At 46.3% G+C, this 16,228-nt stretch overlaps 1 protein-coding gene across 2 annotated transcripts in view; it reads left to right on the top strand.

Annotated features, from left to right (window-relative positions):
* Window positions 1–574: 574 nt before the first annotated feature.
* The window catches only part of LOC131226247 (pre-mRNA-splicing factor 38), a 29,314-nt gene continuing 13,660 nt past the window's right edge, over window positions 575–16,228 (top strand). For both annotated transcript variants that reach the window (XM_058222031.1, XM_058222030.1), the window contains exons 1-3: window positions 575–966; window positions 1,974–2,095; window positions 2,291–2,381. In XM_058222031.1, coding sequence (XP_058078014.1) covers window positions 677–966; window positions 1,974–2,095; window positions 2,291–2,381 — 503 coding nt within the window. In that variant the 5' untranslated portion in view covers window positions 575–676. The remainder of the gene's footprint in view (window positions 967–1,973; window positions 2,096–2,290; window positions 2,382–16,228) is intronic.

Genomic DNA, 16,228 nt, shown 5'->3' with positions numbered 1-16,228 from the left:
GTTTCTGGACTCACAGTGACAGTGATGTATATCTCTTAAATCCACACCGTCCAACCATTTGAAAGCTTATTTTAGGGCATGATCCCAAAAATGAAGCTGATTCAAATCTTAGGTGGACCATACACAGGAAAAAGTCCTGATTTAATCCTCACCATTAAAAACTTCATGGATTCCTCCTGGATGTTTAGTTGCTCGTGTTAATAAAATACAACCAACTAGATAAGATACCACACAGATATCATCTTCATCCAAAGCTTTTGCAACCCACAAGAAGTTTTTAACGGTCAATCACCACCGTTTCCTGTGCTATCGTCTACCTGGGATTTAAAACTGATTTATTTTTTGATCATGCCCTAAAATAAGCTTTTAATACGGATGGACGGCATGGATGTAGTCATATACATCACAGTCGGCCCCACAGCCACGGGTCCCACCCACCTCGGTGGATCCGGGGTCTCACCTAATCGGGTTATAATCACTGTACAGTGGGTCCCACTATTTTGGGCGGTCAGGATTCGAGGTAAGTGCTGCGCATAACGCTGTTGTTTTTAAAAAGAGAAACGGGGGAAGACGGTTCGGCTCGTTGAAGGCCTTTCCTCGGACAAGCTTCTCGATTTTCTACCCTCGTTTCTGGTTTCTTCTCCAAAAGGGCCTTAGGGTTAGGGTTTCGGGGGCGATGGCTAATCGTACGGACCCAGGGGCGAAGAGCATACACGGGACGAACCCTCAGAACCTGGTGGAGAAGATCCTACGGTCGAAGATCTACCAGAACACGTACTGGAAGGAGCAGTGCTTTGGGCTGACTGCCGAGACGCTGGTGGACAAGGCCATGGAGCTGGACCACATCGGTGGGACCTACGGCGGCAACCGCAAGCCTACGCCGTTCATGTGCCTTATCATGAAGATGCTCCAGATCCAGCCCGAGAAGGACATCGTCGTCGAATTCATCAAAAACGAAGACTACAAGTATTGTCTATTTTCCCTTTCTTATCTCTTTATCTCTCGTAAAATCTTCCGTTGAATTTATATGTTAGGCGGATTAGGGTATTTCAAGAATTCGTTTTGGTATCTGTTTGATCAATGTTTCAATTGGTGGCGGAGCGATGGAGTGATTGGACCCTTCCTACCTTCCATTTGGTGGGCCCTACGATCTCCTATGGCCCTGTAATGGTTTGAGCCTGCAGATGGGAAGTAAGAAGGATACAGGCGAGAATGCCCGCATTTAGCAGCTGAAGTTTCCAATCAGAACAGCTATTGGGTATCAGCTGGTCTTTGGTGGGGCCCACCTGGTGGTTGTACTAGTGCCCATTGCATGGGATGGGAGTAGCATCATGTTGCGCAGGGGGTTGTATTTGACTCTCCAGCTTTTTTTAAAGAGAAGATGGTTGGGCGTTTGAGAGTATGCATTCTTCATAGAATGATGCTCGATTGGATGAAACAGCATACTTTGTTTGTTTTCGCAGGTTGGGCCTGCATTTTGGTGATCAGACCGTTCAGCTGGTGGTCATCGTTGAGGACGGCCAATGCCCTGTAAAAATCTGCTATTGTACAGTCTGAACAGTCCAATTTTTGGCTTGCGAATGGATTGTTTGGTAAACGATCCTTTTCTAATGAGAAAAAAAGATACTGATGGTTCACAGAGTTCCACAAAGATGAACAATGTGGGTCCCAGAAAGGTGGGCCTGCCTGTATGGTTGCTGGGTGAACGGGAATATTTATTAGTTCAATTGGGCATTGCATATTTCTTCAGCTCGATAGGTGAAATTGCTTTGGGATTACCTCTGGCACCTTGCAAGGCAAAGGCTAGCAAATGTGTTCTGTTACAGGCTCTCAGCATACTATCAAAGGAACTTTGCTTTGCTGCATTCACTTGTATAACATTTGCTTTTTTGCTTCTAGCTTTTGATACCCGTTTTATTTTTTATTTTTAATTATATTTTCTTTGCTAAGCTCTTGTGATGCTTTGCTGGCAGATATGTTCGTGTACTTGGGGCCTTTTATATGCGTATCACTGGGACCGTCACTGATGTCTACCAATATCTTGAGCCACTCTACAATGATTATCGAAAAATAAGGCATAAATTGTCAGATGGACGTAAGTTTGATTCAATTTTATGTGATACTTTCAGATATATTCTTATCTGCCTCTTCAGTCACAATTTTGTAACTTCTTTTTTACTTATCCTATGAGTTCTCAATCTGTACAAGATGCATTTGAAATTTTCACGTAGAGGAATGCTAATTGGTCAAACCAATTTACATTTTGATTTTATTTTTAATTGAGTTGCAGGCTTTTCGTTGACCCATGTGGATGAGGTTATTGATGAACTCCTGACTAAAGACTATTCCTGCGACGTTGCTCTGCCACGTGTCCAAAAAAGGTGACATCTGTTACACTTGATTAGTATGATTCTATTGTCATATCTTTGACTTTGTCCCATTGGAGGTATTTCTTAATATTATTTCACTCTCTTTGTAAGTAATGAAGGTGGTAAGGAACTTATCGCCATTTACTTCCTAATCAACTTATGTCCTAAAATATGTTTTACAATATCTGTTAAAACATTGGTTATTGAGAGACTCGTCTTTTTACTAGGGATTAGGTCTTTAGTGTTAATTGTAGTTGCAAACATGGTTATAATTTGAAACTGTGTTGACTTAGCCAAATTGTCTTAATTTCAGTGGCCAATGAAGTGACTCAAAATGAGGACTGTAATGGAACGAGTCTGGGCAAGTCATAGCAGTTTGTCTCTTATTGTTGTTGTTATTTCAATTTCGGTCACGTGATTAGTGCAGACGTGCCAGGATTGAATGTGTGGCTCAATTCAAACCGAACAACTATGACCCCAAGCGCCAAGATGGGCAAATATGTTGGAAATCGACTATAAATGACCGAGATTGAATAAGATTGGTCGCCTATTTAGCAACTTGCACTATGTTGCTTAAGATAATCAGGCGATAATCAGAGGGTAGGGTTCATCCTCTGAAAATGGGTTACATTTATGGCTTCCGTACGAAAAGGGTTTTTTTTTTTTTTCTTTCTTCAGTATAGATAAAACAAAAGGATATTCTTATAGTCGGCCGCAAAGACTAATTACAGAACGCTTATCTGGATGGGGAATTTTGCTTGATACTCGAACTGAATCCGACATATGAACGTAGATTCGAATTACGGTTAAAGTTAACAACTACTTGATTATTGCTATGGGTTGCACTAAGGAATGTAAATGATAGATAAAACTAAGGAATGTAAATAACAATTAAAGTAATTGAAAGATAGATTTGGTTTGGTTTGGTTGGCATGAAACGACTTATTTTGCTGTATTCCTTTGCTATTTATAGCCTTAAATTGATCATCTAGATGCTTTCCACGTTCTGACGGTTGCTATAACTGTTTCAGCACTACTGACTTTTTGAAGCTTTTCTTCTTACCTTGCCATCTGTACAGATAACCGCTCCAAACTTTTTTTTCGGCTCAACCATGTTCCGCTCGACTACTTTTGCTTTACGAATGACGTGGCATCACTCGATAGGTGCTAGTTGTATCACTGCAAAATCCTCTTCGGGTATTTTCACAGATTTTAAATACACCACGCATCTCTCGTAGAATTACACGTGTTCCTCTCTGACTGGCTCTCGTAGGATTGGATAGAAATAGGGTACTACATTGCCCCCCCCATGCCGCTTTGCCTTTGGTAAAATGTGAAAGTGATGTGTGACCCCTCATAAATGGGGCTGTTTTGTAGGACACATGGCGATGCCTCATTTACCACACACGACCGAGACAATTCCGAATCACGGTTGTGTTTTTCTTTTTTGAATGGAGAGTTATTCCCATGGCGACACGTGTATAAGCATCGTACCATATGAGATCATGATTACACCTTATTTAATGCACTTGATTTCGGCCGATATATACCCATTTCAACACGTTTCCTAGTTTCTCAAGCTTTCTTTCCTGTTTCTTCGCTTTCGAAACCTTAACTCTATCATACCAGTGATGGCTGCTTCCTTATCCTTTGTCTCTCCTACCTTCCAGCAAGATGATCTAATACGTACATTAGAAGCCCTTCCTCAAAAGTTTACCAATGAGATCATCTTTAAATCGCCTCTCGATGGTTATTATTGCCTCGACCCAACCTTCTTTTCTAAAATCGAAGTTGACGAGATCTGCTTAATGGACCGTTTCTTCCCAAACTGCCCTGTTGAGAACATGCTGATTCAGTCCCAATCGATTCCCGATCCTTCTAATGCCCTAAAAAGTTCTCGATGTTGGTAGAAACCCTTGCTAGGATGGCACGATTGGTTCAATCGTATCGCTGCACAACATGAGGTTTCTTGGAGAGAAATCGATATTTATGAATGCATCAAATTGTCACTGTATGATTATGCACCAAATCCTCCTCTCCTCACCTCAGTATCAACATTTCTGGAATTCATCCACAAACACATTCTTCAGATGCGGCCCTATGAGTCCAACAATTTTGGACATTTGTGCCCTTACCCAACTTCTTCCTTTTATCGGAGTAGTTTTTCCAAGCTTCGCTCATAATGAAGAGAGACATTTCAGCAACAAGGTTGGCAAGGCCTATTCCCATTTCATGCTCGACTATCATAAACATGAAGGCCCTTGAGTATGAAGAACACATGGCCTTCTTACTACTATGGATCTGCCGCCATTTACTATATGTGAACGCTCTTCAGATCACCAACGAATACGTTCAACTGGCCGAGACACTTGCACATGGTAGAAAGTTGGCACTTGCACCTTTTGTGCTCGGCTACTTGTATAGAGGCATGTATGAGCTAACCACCAAAGGTCTTTCACAACGGACGACCATTATAGCTTCTCCAAATGTGGTTATATGAATATTTTCATTCTTTCCTTGTACATTCTCCTCATGATATCGTCTACACCTCTTATGGTCACCGCACCATTTATTTTCCCAAGAAGTCTGTGCATTTTCTACATATATAGACTCTTTTCTTTCCTCTTACCTCTAGTAAGTGTTACCTCACTTTTACCCCCTTTTATTTGAAAGAGTTTGGCCCAGCCTGATTCATAGGCAATTTTGAAGAAAATGATGAACAATCAACCTCTCTGATGCTTCAAGCTTGGGAAAGTTACCTCATTTGCAGGGACCTCCCCTATGGCGGCACAGTAGAGCCTGGAAAGAATGCCAAGGTTGGAATCGAGCAATACTATTCAAATTTACTTGCTTGACAATTCGGCCTCATTTAATGTATTCCTTGTCCATTCATCCAACAGACTTGCAACCAACCCCTTTACTCTCAGCCGATTGTTGATCAGGTTGAACTTTATTATTCTTTTCATTCCACTTTCCAATTGGCCAACACATCTTTTGAGCTTCCCAAGTTTCCGAACCGTCCCTAGATGATGGACACCTTTTATGAACAGTGCGAGGGGCATTATTAACAATTAGTCACCACATCTGCTAAGCTTATCACTACCCACCTCTATTCCTTGATAGACTTGCGAGGAAAGAAGAAAATTGCACCCCAATCGGCCGCAATTGCTAGCCAAAGGACAACTAGGTCGAGGGATATATTGGCCAAAATAACTACAACAATCATAGTTCAAGTGGTCGGAATTGCTCCTAAATCGAAATGACAAAAATTATGGTGAAGGGGCTTGTTCCTCGAAAAACTCCAACCCATCTGCCTTCTCCTTCCGCTCCCGCAAGGATTGCTGATTTGGGACCTTTTCTCGGTCTAGCTCTTGAAGCTCCAACTCTGGTAATTGCTCGAGCCGATCCAACCACGCGGCCGACGTCAACAAGTCGGCCACTATCAGCCATGATGTGTGGTCGACTGACATTACAAAAATCAGGTACTTCTTCGGCCGACGTTGTAACTTCTTTTGAAAAATATTTCCAAACATATTATTGGCTAGGGCTCTCCATTGAAGATTATGCCATTGAAATTGAGAAAGGCCTCAAATGTCATAGAGACGCACATTATAATCGATACTAGATCAAATGGTGGCAAGATAGGTAGAGGTTGAATAGGCCGAATCTTCCTTTCAATGACAAAAATCTCACCCCTTATAAACCTAATTCACCACCTTTCCCAACTTTTGATCGACCGATGGCAACGATCATTAAAAATCACCAGTTAGTAAACAATCGATTCACCATTGTCACTGTCCGTTCTGACTTAGGTGGATGTTAATTTCATTCCTGCCTTTTCACATTTCTTTTTCTATCTATCATTTTCATTTTAACTTTTCTTTCTTTACTTGTATTAACTCGGGAGTTATTGGTCGCAGAAAGGCAAGCTGCTCCAGAACCAACACTTTAACAAATTGAACAAGCTGCCGGGGTTGTCGAAGCAACAGAGTAGCAGGCCACTGACTTTGAAGGGACTGTGAGTAATGAACTTCCTCGTCTTCCTCCCATCCAAGAAACAATGGCCGGTGAGACAGAACCGTGCATGCGGTTGATCAACCTCAATCGCCCACAATTGTTATTGACCAAGATGACAAAGAAGACGAGGTTGAAGTGAACACTTGCCCCTTAGCTACCACTCCTTAGAGCTCTTAGAGAGCGTCATCCTTACGATCGACTCCAACATCCACTTGACAACTATATCTAGTCCTGGGTTCCTCTTATGATGAAGAACCACTTCAGTTGTGCATAGCACACGGAGTCATCATCTCTGACCGAGTAATGATAGGAGTTCAAGCAACTGCTGTTTCCGTTTCTCATTTAGAATCGGTACCTAATCTAACGTCGATATCAATTGATGATGCTTTGGTATCTTCCATGGCGACTGGAGTCGGTTTTGGGAAGACTTGACTCGGCATACTCAACTCGTCTGTCATGCCCCAGACTCGGTAACCGGACTCATAAGGAACCCGATGGTCGGTTCTGGCCGCAACAGCCTCCGTAGTACCCCATTCTTGGCTCCTGAGGTAGGTTCCGGTCCTGGGATCCTGCAAGGAGGATTTCCATAATAGTATAATTATTTTCCAATATGAGCACACCCAAGATCACAGCAAGTACATCTGAGAATAACAAAGGGCACACATCACAAAATCCACTAAGAATTTAAACTTTTACAAGTTTACATTAGGTTCAAAAGAACATATATAAGGTAATAAGAAAAGAGAGAGAAATCAGCAGCACTGGAGTCCTCACTGCTCAACTCTACTCCACGCTCTGCTGCTACGACGCCTGCCTAGAGTCTCCTACACGCATCAATCGTGCATAAGCTTATAGAAGCTTAGAGGGCGGTGAAAGTGTGTCAATGATGCACAGAAGAATAATAGAAAGTACGAGGAAAGAACATGTTCAATGAGAATATCATTATCCTTATCAAGGCTTATCATGAATACCATGCAATGAGTACTGCGAGCCATACCAAGGCAATGCATGAAGGGGCTTACACAGCCAATGCTAATGCGATGCAAGTAATGCCAGTGCTCATAACCAAACCATATGTCAAGTATATTTCCAATCATAAGGAAATCACCGGGGTTCATTACACTATTGAATGACTGCCGCTCTATAGACCCGGCACAGTCAAACGAGCGTAAGGGACCTCACTATCCCCCTGCGGACAGTCAATCACCAGCAAGGCCTGACGGTAGTGGACCCATTTACGAGCTGGTTAAACTCAGCCTAGCAATGCCTCCTCACACCAGGAAGGTAAGGCCACACCCTTATCCAACCGACTACACGACAGTGGGAGTCGCGGCCTAACGGTATAAGGCCCTTGTGCGCTCATATATTCTACTCGGTTACGGCGTTGGAGCAGATCCTTGGTACCATGGAAGTTTTGAGAATTTCACCCATGGGCATCCTATGCACCCGGTATGCTCAAGTAATATTTCCGGTGTCTACACATGCGGCCATCCACAAATGTCCCTGTGGAGGCAAGGCCCTGATGAAGCAAGGGCGGTATCGTCATGAAATGCGATGCCAATGCATGAGTCGCACACACAGATCATGTACAAGTTTCAGGTACTCAATGTGCACAAGGGGAGAAACTCCATCCCTCAATGACCACCATATAATGCAATCAATTCATACAAATGATGCATATGGGTCACAACGATGTAAGTGTGCTACCTGTAGAATGTATTCCTCTGTCCTAAGGAGGGTTAAGGTTTATGAACATAGACAGGTGTTATAAGGAGAAGAAAAATCCTCTAGTGGGAGCCTAGTACTTTGGGATGACCCACAAATTAAGAGAGTCAAAATCCTAAGGAGGAACGGTCCTAGTCAGGCCCAAGGTGGGCCCTCAACCACCTATAAGGGCCTCTATGAGCCTACCTTAGGGCCACCAAGGAGGACATCTAACCTCAACTGGGTCCCAAAAGGTAGCCTGCTACGTATGCAAAGAAAGGTCCAAGGCACAATCAATCCATGGCCTAGTGGGCCATACATTAAGCCCAAAACAAAGGCAACCTGGTGGGCCCTTAGTCAGGCCCAAGGTGGGCCCTCAACCACCTATAAGGGCCTCTATGGGCCTACCTTAGGGCCACCAAGGAGGACATCTAACCTCAACTGGGTCCCAAAAGGTAGCCTGCTACGTATGCAAAGAAAGGTCCAAGGCACAATCAATCCATGGCCTAGTGGGCCATACATTAAGCCCAAAACAAAGGCAACCTGGTGGGCCCTTAAGTAAGGTTAGGCCCAACCATAAGGGTCATGGGTTCACTCATTGTGGTGGGCCTAATGGGCAGCCCATTATCCCAACATATGAGAAATCCTTGTATTTTTAATACAAGCAAGTTGGGCGTCACATCTCGGCCCAAGTATGGATTTATTATAGTGGGCAAATAAGGGCCCAACTACTTGAGTATTTGGCCCATAAGACCCATCACAATGACATGGTAAATATAGGACCCAAGGGTTCAATGGGCCTATGAAAAGTTCCAGCCCAACCAAGGCTATAAGGCCCATACTTAACTAAGAGACTAGCCCAAGAAGAATCCCATTTGGGATGGGCCTTTAACCATGCACTAATTAAGCCCAAAAAAAATATAAAATTAAGATGGTAAGATACTGACTTAAATCCTCCTCAAATTTAGTGGGCTATATTGGCCCAAAAGAACATCTATAGGCAATAATTATTAGGCTCAATGCCAAATTCCAGCCGACCCAAATTTCTGGGTTGGTTGGAGTTTAACAATAGAAGTATTTCTTAGTATAATTAATTCCTAATGGCCCACACACATCACTGTGGGCCCCACCAGATGAGAGAGGATATGCAACACATATATCAAATGGGCCAGGCCGTTGGAATGCAGGCCCAGCAGTAGCCTAAGGTAGGGATGTCCCATGTGTAGGCAGCCCTATGGGCCCGGGGTATCTGGCCCAAAAATCCACCCAATGGGCCCCAATTGAATACAAAAAAAAAGAGGATGATCAATCCCCTAGGACCCCAGGTGGATGGGTGGTGGGATATACAACACATCAAGGTGGGCCCACGAAGCAGCCTGGACGCCCCAACTTGGGTGTCCCTGCCTAGCGGCCACTCCCAGCCGCACCACGGCCAGCTCAAATGTCCGTTGGGTCTGAAATTTTGTAGGGTGACACTTCGATGTGTGGGCCACACTCGTACAAAATTTCAGAATTTTTGGAAATTCCTAAGTATTTTAATTAATTTAAACAAAACAGTCTGTCTAGAAAATCGGACAGATCTGGATGTCCCAACGTGGTGGGCCAGTCCGGCCCTCGCCACGGTGTGCACAGGGGTCCATTGGCCCTGAAATTTGGCAGGTGGGTCCTAACATGAGTTGACCACACTTCCACAAAATTTCAGAATTTTTAGACATCTAGAAATATTTTAATTCATTTAAATAAATCAATCTGTCTTGAAAATCGGACTGATCTGGGCACCATATTCTAGTGGGCTGGTCCAGCCACCACCATGGTGAGTATAGGCGTCCATTGGCCACAAGATTTTGTAGGTGAGTCCTATCATGGGTGGGCCACCTCTCTGCAAAATTTTACACCTTTTGGAACAGTGGAAGTATTTTTAATAATTCATACAATTTATGGACAACAATTTTGTGGAACAATTACAGATTGCTGTCCCCTTTTGGATCACCCAAGGAGTGGGCCTATGCTCATCAAATCAAGGGAAAAAGGGAGGGAAGGGTGCCTCCATTACTGTACAACAAGGTAGGGTCCACATCAGTTGGCCACCTTCCCAAAATCAGATCACACTGGGGTCTTTCCCTCTTCCACCAACATGGCTGGACGATCCCATATGTTGGACCGTCCAGGCCCTTAGGCCCAGCCCCTGGACGTCCCAAAAAGGGCTGCATGGGATAGGTTTTCAGCATGTATCAATGTGGGGTCCACATACCAATAATCCACCCTTATCTTCTTCAAAACAAAGCAACACATGGGCCTAAACAATTAGCAACATGACCCTAAAACAAATCTAGACAGCAAGGTATATAGTTGCCTAGTGCAGTCCACAATTAAAGTTCCAACAAAATAATCTTCATACACATCAAGGTGTGGCCACTTAGATGGGCTACACACATCTGGGACACACTCCCGAATGATCCAAACCTTGCATGTGTGAATGGACAGCAAGGTGGATCTCCACATGTCCAGAAAATGGGACATATGGACGTCCCAACAAGGATAGACGGTTGGATGTGCTTTGCACATCAGGTGGGCCACCATGACCAACAATTATTTAGGGAGAAGGAATAAAATAGAGAAAATAAGAGGAGGAGATCGGTCATTCAAGAGGGGTTTCGTCACTAAAAACCCTTTATGTACAAAGAAGATTCAATCATGTAATTGCTCATCTATGGATCTATGCATGCATGGACCTCCATAGTAAAAATCTGAGGTGGGGATGGTCTAGATGACCTTAGGAGGGCTGAGATCATGAAACACATCATGATGAGGTCCATGGAGAATGGCCCCATCATGGATTAACACATGCATGATGGATAGCCAATAGGCACATCCAAAGGGTTAGATGGGATCCCCACCATGGATTGGTAGGTCCCACTTGTTTCCTACATGAAGAAACAAAAGAAATAAGAGAAGGAAGGGAGGTTAGCATTTGTGGAAAAAATCCACCTTGAATCTTCAAGCTACCACCAACACTAAGTACTCTAAGCTCCAAGCCTTAAGGTTCAATGGTCAAGATGAGTTTGTGGTGGCTAGATGGAGGAAGAAAGGAAGGAGAAGTTGCTGAAAATTGGGAGGAGGGTTGGACATTCCACCATGGAAGAGGAAAATGAGAGAATGAAGGAGGAGAGAGGAAGAGAGGGATGTAGGAGAGTCATCATTGCTCTCTCTTCTTGGTTAGAGAAAGAAATCATGACCTATGGTGATACAAACAATGTTTGTTAGGATAGGTTAGGTGTGGGTAGTGTTTAGGATGGGTAGTGTTTATTCCATGGGAACTGTAGTGTGTGGGTGGTGTGCATGGGAACTTGTGTCATGAGAGTGGTCCATATGCTTTTGTACAAAAAGTGGGCCACATGATGAAATGCTCACAACTTTTGATGTATAAGTTGGATGAACGCACAAGACGCGTCGTTGGAACCGCAACGACAATACGAACGAGATGGCATAAATCTCGGGCCGATCCGAGTCGGGTCAACGTGACTGGACTCGAGGATGACCGCAAATGCTACCCAAAGGTCGCGGGTCGCCGGGATTCAACCGGTAGGACCGCGAGACCATGAGAAATGAAATGCATACCTACACACACATGCCCACAAAAGAACTCGGGTCGGGTCTTACAGGAGTTGGTATCAGAGCATAGCAAGTAATTCTGGAATGAGTCAGGATAATATCGCATGTCTGTCAAGAACATAGGACAAGTAGTGTTCCGAGATTCTTCCCTTCGCTCTGTATTGAGTCTATAATTGTCTTGATTCCTTGTGTCGTCATTATTTTGTAGACGATGACGAGTGGATGTGGCGCTCGTGGTCGTAGTGCCCATGGTCGTGGTGCCCGTGGTACCCAATCCTACTCGAGCAGATCTTGCTCCCGTTGTTGAGGATCCGATTCCAGAGGTCCCGATTCAGCCTGTTCCTCCAGTTGCTCCGGTCCCCCCACCTATTCCTCTACCTCAGTCTGCTGTTCCGGTTACAGAGGCTCCAGTTGCTCCGGTTCCCCAACCTATTCCCCCTCCTCAGCCTGTAGTTCTAGTTACTGGGGCTCCTGCTCCGTCGGCCGCACCAGTGCCTCCGCCCGAGGCGAGTGCCGCCCCTGCCTTTCCGACAGTACCTATAGGAGCCGAGCATTTCCAGCAGCTGATGCAGCTTGTTGCCACCGCATTGCAGACCCGTCAGCCAGCTACTGCCGAGGTTTCTGGGTAGTCTGATTTATCACATGCTAGTGCGATAACTCGAGAGTTCTGACAGTATGATCCTCCGATGTTTAGTGGTGACCCTGACCCTTCTGCCGCCGAGGCTTGACGCATGAGGTTGCGAGGATTTTTGACACTATACAGTGTCCTGCGGGTCAGAGAGTATCCCTTGCGACTTATTTTCTTCAGGGTGAGGCCGGTCACTGGTCGTCGTCCGTATCTCGGATGGTCGGGCCTCAGTTCGTTTGGACATGGGAAGAGTTCGTGGTCCGTTTTGACCAGAAATTCTTCTCCGAGCATGTTCAGATCTAGCGGGTTTTCAAGTTTAAGACCCTAGTGCAGGGTGATATGACTGTATCTCAGTATGAGGCCCGTTTCTTAGCTCTGTCTAGATTTGCTCATCTCATCAGCGATGAGAAGATGGGGGCCCGTTGTTTTGTGACTGGGTTGCGTCCTGCCCTTCGTAGTCGTGTGGTGGTAGGGCATTGTTTGGAGACATTCGACCAGGTCGTTCATCGGGCACTGGTTTATGAGGACTGAGCTTTGACCCAGAGGTTGAGAGAGCGGAGTTTCGGTGGAGATCGGAAGAGGAGACCGCTAGCCGGCAGTTCCAGGCAGCTCCATCAGCAGAGATGGAGGGGCAGATCAAGGTTTTGGCAGCCCACGGTTCAGACAGTAGCTTCTTCATCATCATCAGCATTGCCAGCTGCTTCATCTTTTGGCCTCTTTTCTGGTGTCTGCTTTGGTTGTGGACAGGCCGGGCATTGGAGGCATGAGTGCCCTGTCCCCATTCAGCAGCAGAGGCCACCGCAGTTGCCCCCTTCCTCTTCAGCAGCAGCAGCAGCAGAGCACAGCTTCCACCCACCGCTCCTAGGGCTCCTCCTCAGCAGCAGAGGCAGCCAGACAGACCTCCTCAGCAGAGACAGCAGCAGCCGCAATACGAGCAGAGGGGATATCCGTATGCTGTCCGGTCCTTGGGTCCAGTATGTATAGCAGCCCAGCAGGCTCAGACTCAGGACCCTCAGTCTTTCGGTTTGCTTCCCTTACCAGCTTAGGGCGGTTTTTATTCTGCGCAACAGGCGCCAAGCCAGGACCCGCAGTCATTGACCGGTTGAGTCGTTGAGGGTATTCTTCTTGTTTCTGCTTGCGTTGCTCATGTTTTGTTTGATTCTGGCGCTTCCCATTTTTTTGTGGCCTAGCAGTTTTGCCGATCGACCTGTATTCCGTCGGAGGCCGTGTCTGAGGCCTTGATCGTTTCGACTCCCATGGGGAAGTTTATTGTGCTGACCCGTCGCTCTCCTTCTTGCCTGGTATTAGTGAGCGAGATGTTCCTGCCGATCTGTTCGTGATGACTATGGCAGGATTTGATGTGATTTTGGGTATGGACTGACTTGCGGAGTATCGTGCCGTCTTAGACTGTGCCGCGAGGACGGTTACGTTTCACATTCCAGGCTTGCCAGTATTCCAGTTCGTCACTGAGCCTAGAGTGGAGCTGTTATCCAGTCTCTTGGCTTTGGTCGTTGAGGATTCTGTGGCAGAGAGTATTGAGCAGCTGCCAGTTTGTGAGTACCCAGATGTGTTTCAGGAGATTCCGGGTTTGCCGCCGCATTGGCAGGTGGAGTTCCAAATTAATTTGGTGCCTGGTACCGCGCCTATCTCGAAGGCCCCCTATCGGATGACACTGTTGGAGTTGAGGGAACTGCAGGAGCAGTTGGATGAGATCCGAGAGTTGGGTTTTATTCGTCCCAGCAGTTCGCCTTGGGGAGCCCCGGTATTGTTTGTGAATAAGAAGGATGGTTCGTTGCGGCTCTGTGTGGACTATTGCGAGCTCAACAGAGTCACCATCAAGAACCGATACCCGCTTCCCCGTATTGATGATCTGTTCGATCAGTTGTAGGGTGCAAAGTATTTTTCCAAGATAGACTTGCGTTCCGGTTACCATCAGATTCGGGTCCGAGAGGAGGACATTCTGAAGACGGCTTTCCGGACACGCTATAGTCACTTGGAGTTCCTGGTCATGTCGTTTGGATTGACCAACGCGCCCGCTGTATTCATGCAGCTGATGAACGAGGTTTTTCGGCTGTTCCTCGATCAGTTCGTAGTGGTATTCATTAATGATATTCTTGTATATTCGAGGACCTGAGAGGACCATGCTGAGCACCTGCGGATTGTGCTTGAGACCCTCCGTGCCCACCAGTTGTATGCGAAGTTGGAGAAGTGCGAGTTTTGGCAGGAGGAGATGAAGTTCCTCAGTCACGTAGTGACGAGGGAGGGTCGCTGTGGACCCCTCGAAGGTTGATGCAGTGCGTCAGTGGGGCCAGCCCACGAACGTGTCCGAGATTCGTAGCTTCCTGGGTCTAGCGGGATATTATCGACGGTTTATCGAGGGTTTTTCCCGTATTGCAGCACCGCTGACCCGGTTGACGTGGAAGGGCGTCGAGTTTGTCTGGAGTGACGCTTGCGAGAAGGCATTTGCGAGTTGAAGGACTGCTTCATGTCCACTCCTGTTCTCACTCTTCCTGATGAGAGTGAGGGTTTTGTTGTTTTTACTGATGCCTCTAGAGTTGGCTTGGGTGCTGTACTGATGCAGCACGGGAAGCCAGCGGCGTATGCCTCGCGCTAGCTCAAGGTCCATGAGCTAAACTACCTCGCTCATGATTTGAAGCTTGCAGCAGTTGTCTTCGCACTGAAGGTGTGGAGGCATTATCTATATGGGGTCAGGTTCGAGCTCTTCTCGGATCATAAGAGCTTGAAGTATCTATTTTCGCAGTTTGAGTTGAACCTGTGCAGATGCGATGGATGGAGTTGCTGAAAGATTATGATTTTGACCTTCAGTACCACCCGGGCAAGACAAACGTGGTGGCGGACGCGCTCAGCCGTCAGCCACGAGGCCTGGTGGCACAAATGATGGTGCGAGAGTGGCTGATGCTCGAGGATGTTTCAGAGTATGACTTTGAGTTCGGCCTGCAGTCTTCCATTGTTAAGCTTTTGAGCTTATCGATTCAACTCTCTTTGGTGGCTAGGGTGATCGAAGTTCAACAGACGAACGAGTTACTTCAGGAGTATCGAGCAGAGGCCGCATCCATGGAGCAGTCAAACTGGTAGATTGGTTCCAATGGTGGATTACGCTTCAGAGGCCGGTTGTGTCCCGGACGTACCATAGTTGTGTTGTGATCTGATGACCGAGGCACACCGATCGAGACTTACTATCCACTCGGGCTCCACGAAGATGTATCGTGATATGAGGAGGCAGTACTTTTGGCAGGGGATGAAGCGCCATATTGCGAGTTTTGTGGCCGAGTGTGACATATGCCAGTGTGTCAAGGCCGATCATCAGAGACCCCCTGGTCCCTTGTAGCCGTTGAGCGTTCCAGAATGGAAGTGGGAGTACGTATCGAGGGACTTCATCACAGGATTGCTGAGGACTCAGCGCGGTCACGATACCATCTGGGTTATCGTCGATCGTCTGACGAAGTCGGCTCATTTCATTCTAGTACGTGCTTCCTGGTTTATGGACCGGCTTGCTAAGGTGTTCATTGAGGAGATAGTGAGACTGCACGGCGTCCCAGTTTCGATCGTTTCAGACCGAGACTCCAGATTTACGTCTCAGTTTTGGAGGAGCTTCCAGCAGGCGCTGGGGGTCACTTTGCGTCTCAGTACCGCTTATCATCCGCAGACGGATGGGCAGACCGAAAGGGTCAACTAGATCCTTGAGGATATGCTCAGGGTTTGTATGATTGACTTTGCGGGGAGTTGGGGTGAGCATATGCGCCTCGCCGAGTTCTTGTACAACAACAGCTATTAGGCGACTATCGGCATGGCTCCTTTTGAGGCACTTTATGGCAGGCCGTGCAGATCTCTTAGTTATTGGACTGAGGTTGGAGAGCGTCGTCTCTTAGGTCCCGAG

Source organism: Magnolia sinica, chromosome 14 (assembly GCF_029962835.1).
Source record: "Magnolia sinica isolate HGM2019 chromosome 14, MsV1, whole genome shotgun sequence".
NCBI classification, from domain to species: Eukaryota; Viridiplantae; Streptophyta; class Magnoliopsida; order Magnoliales; family Magnoliaceae; genus Magnolia; species Magnolia sinica.
The sequence above is the reverse complement of the archived record's forward strand: the minus strand, read 5'-3'. Positions and strand labels throughout refer to the sequence as shown.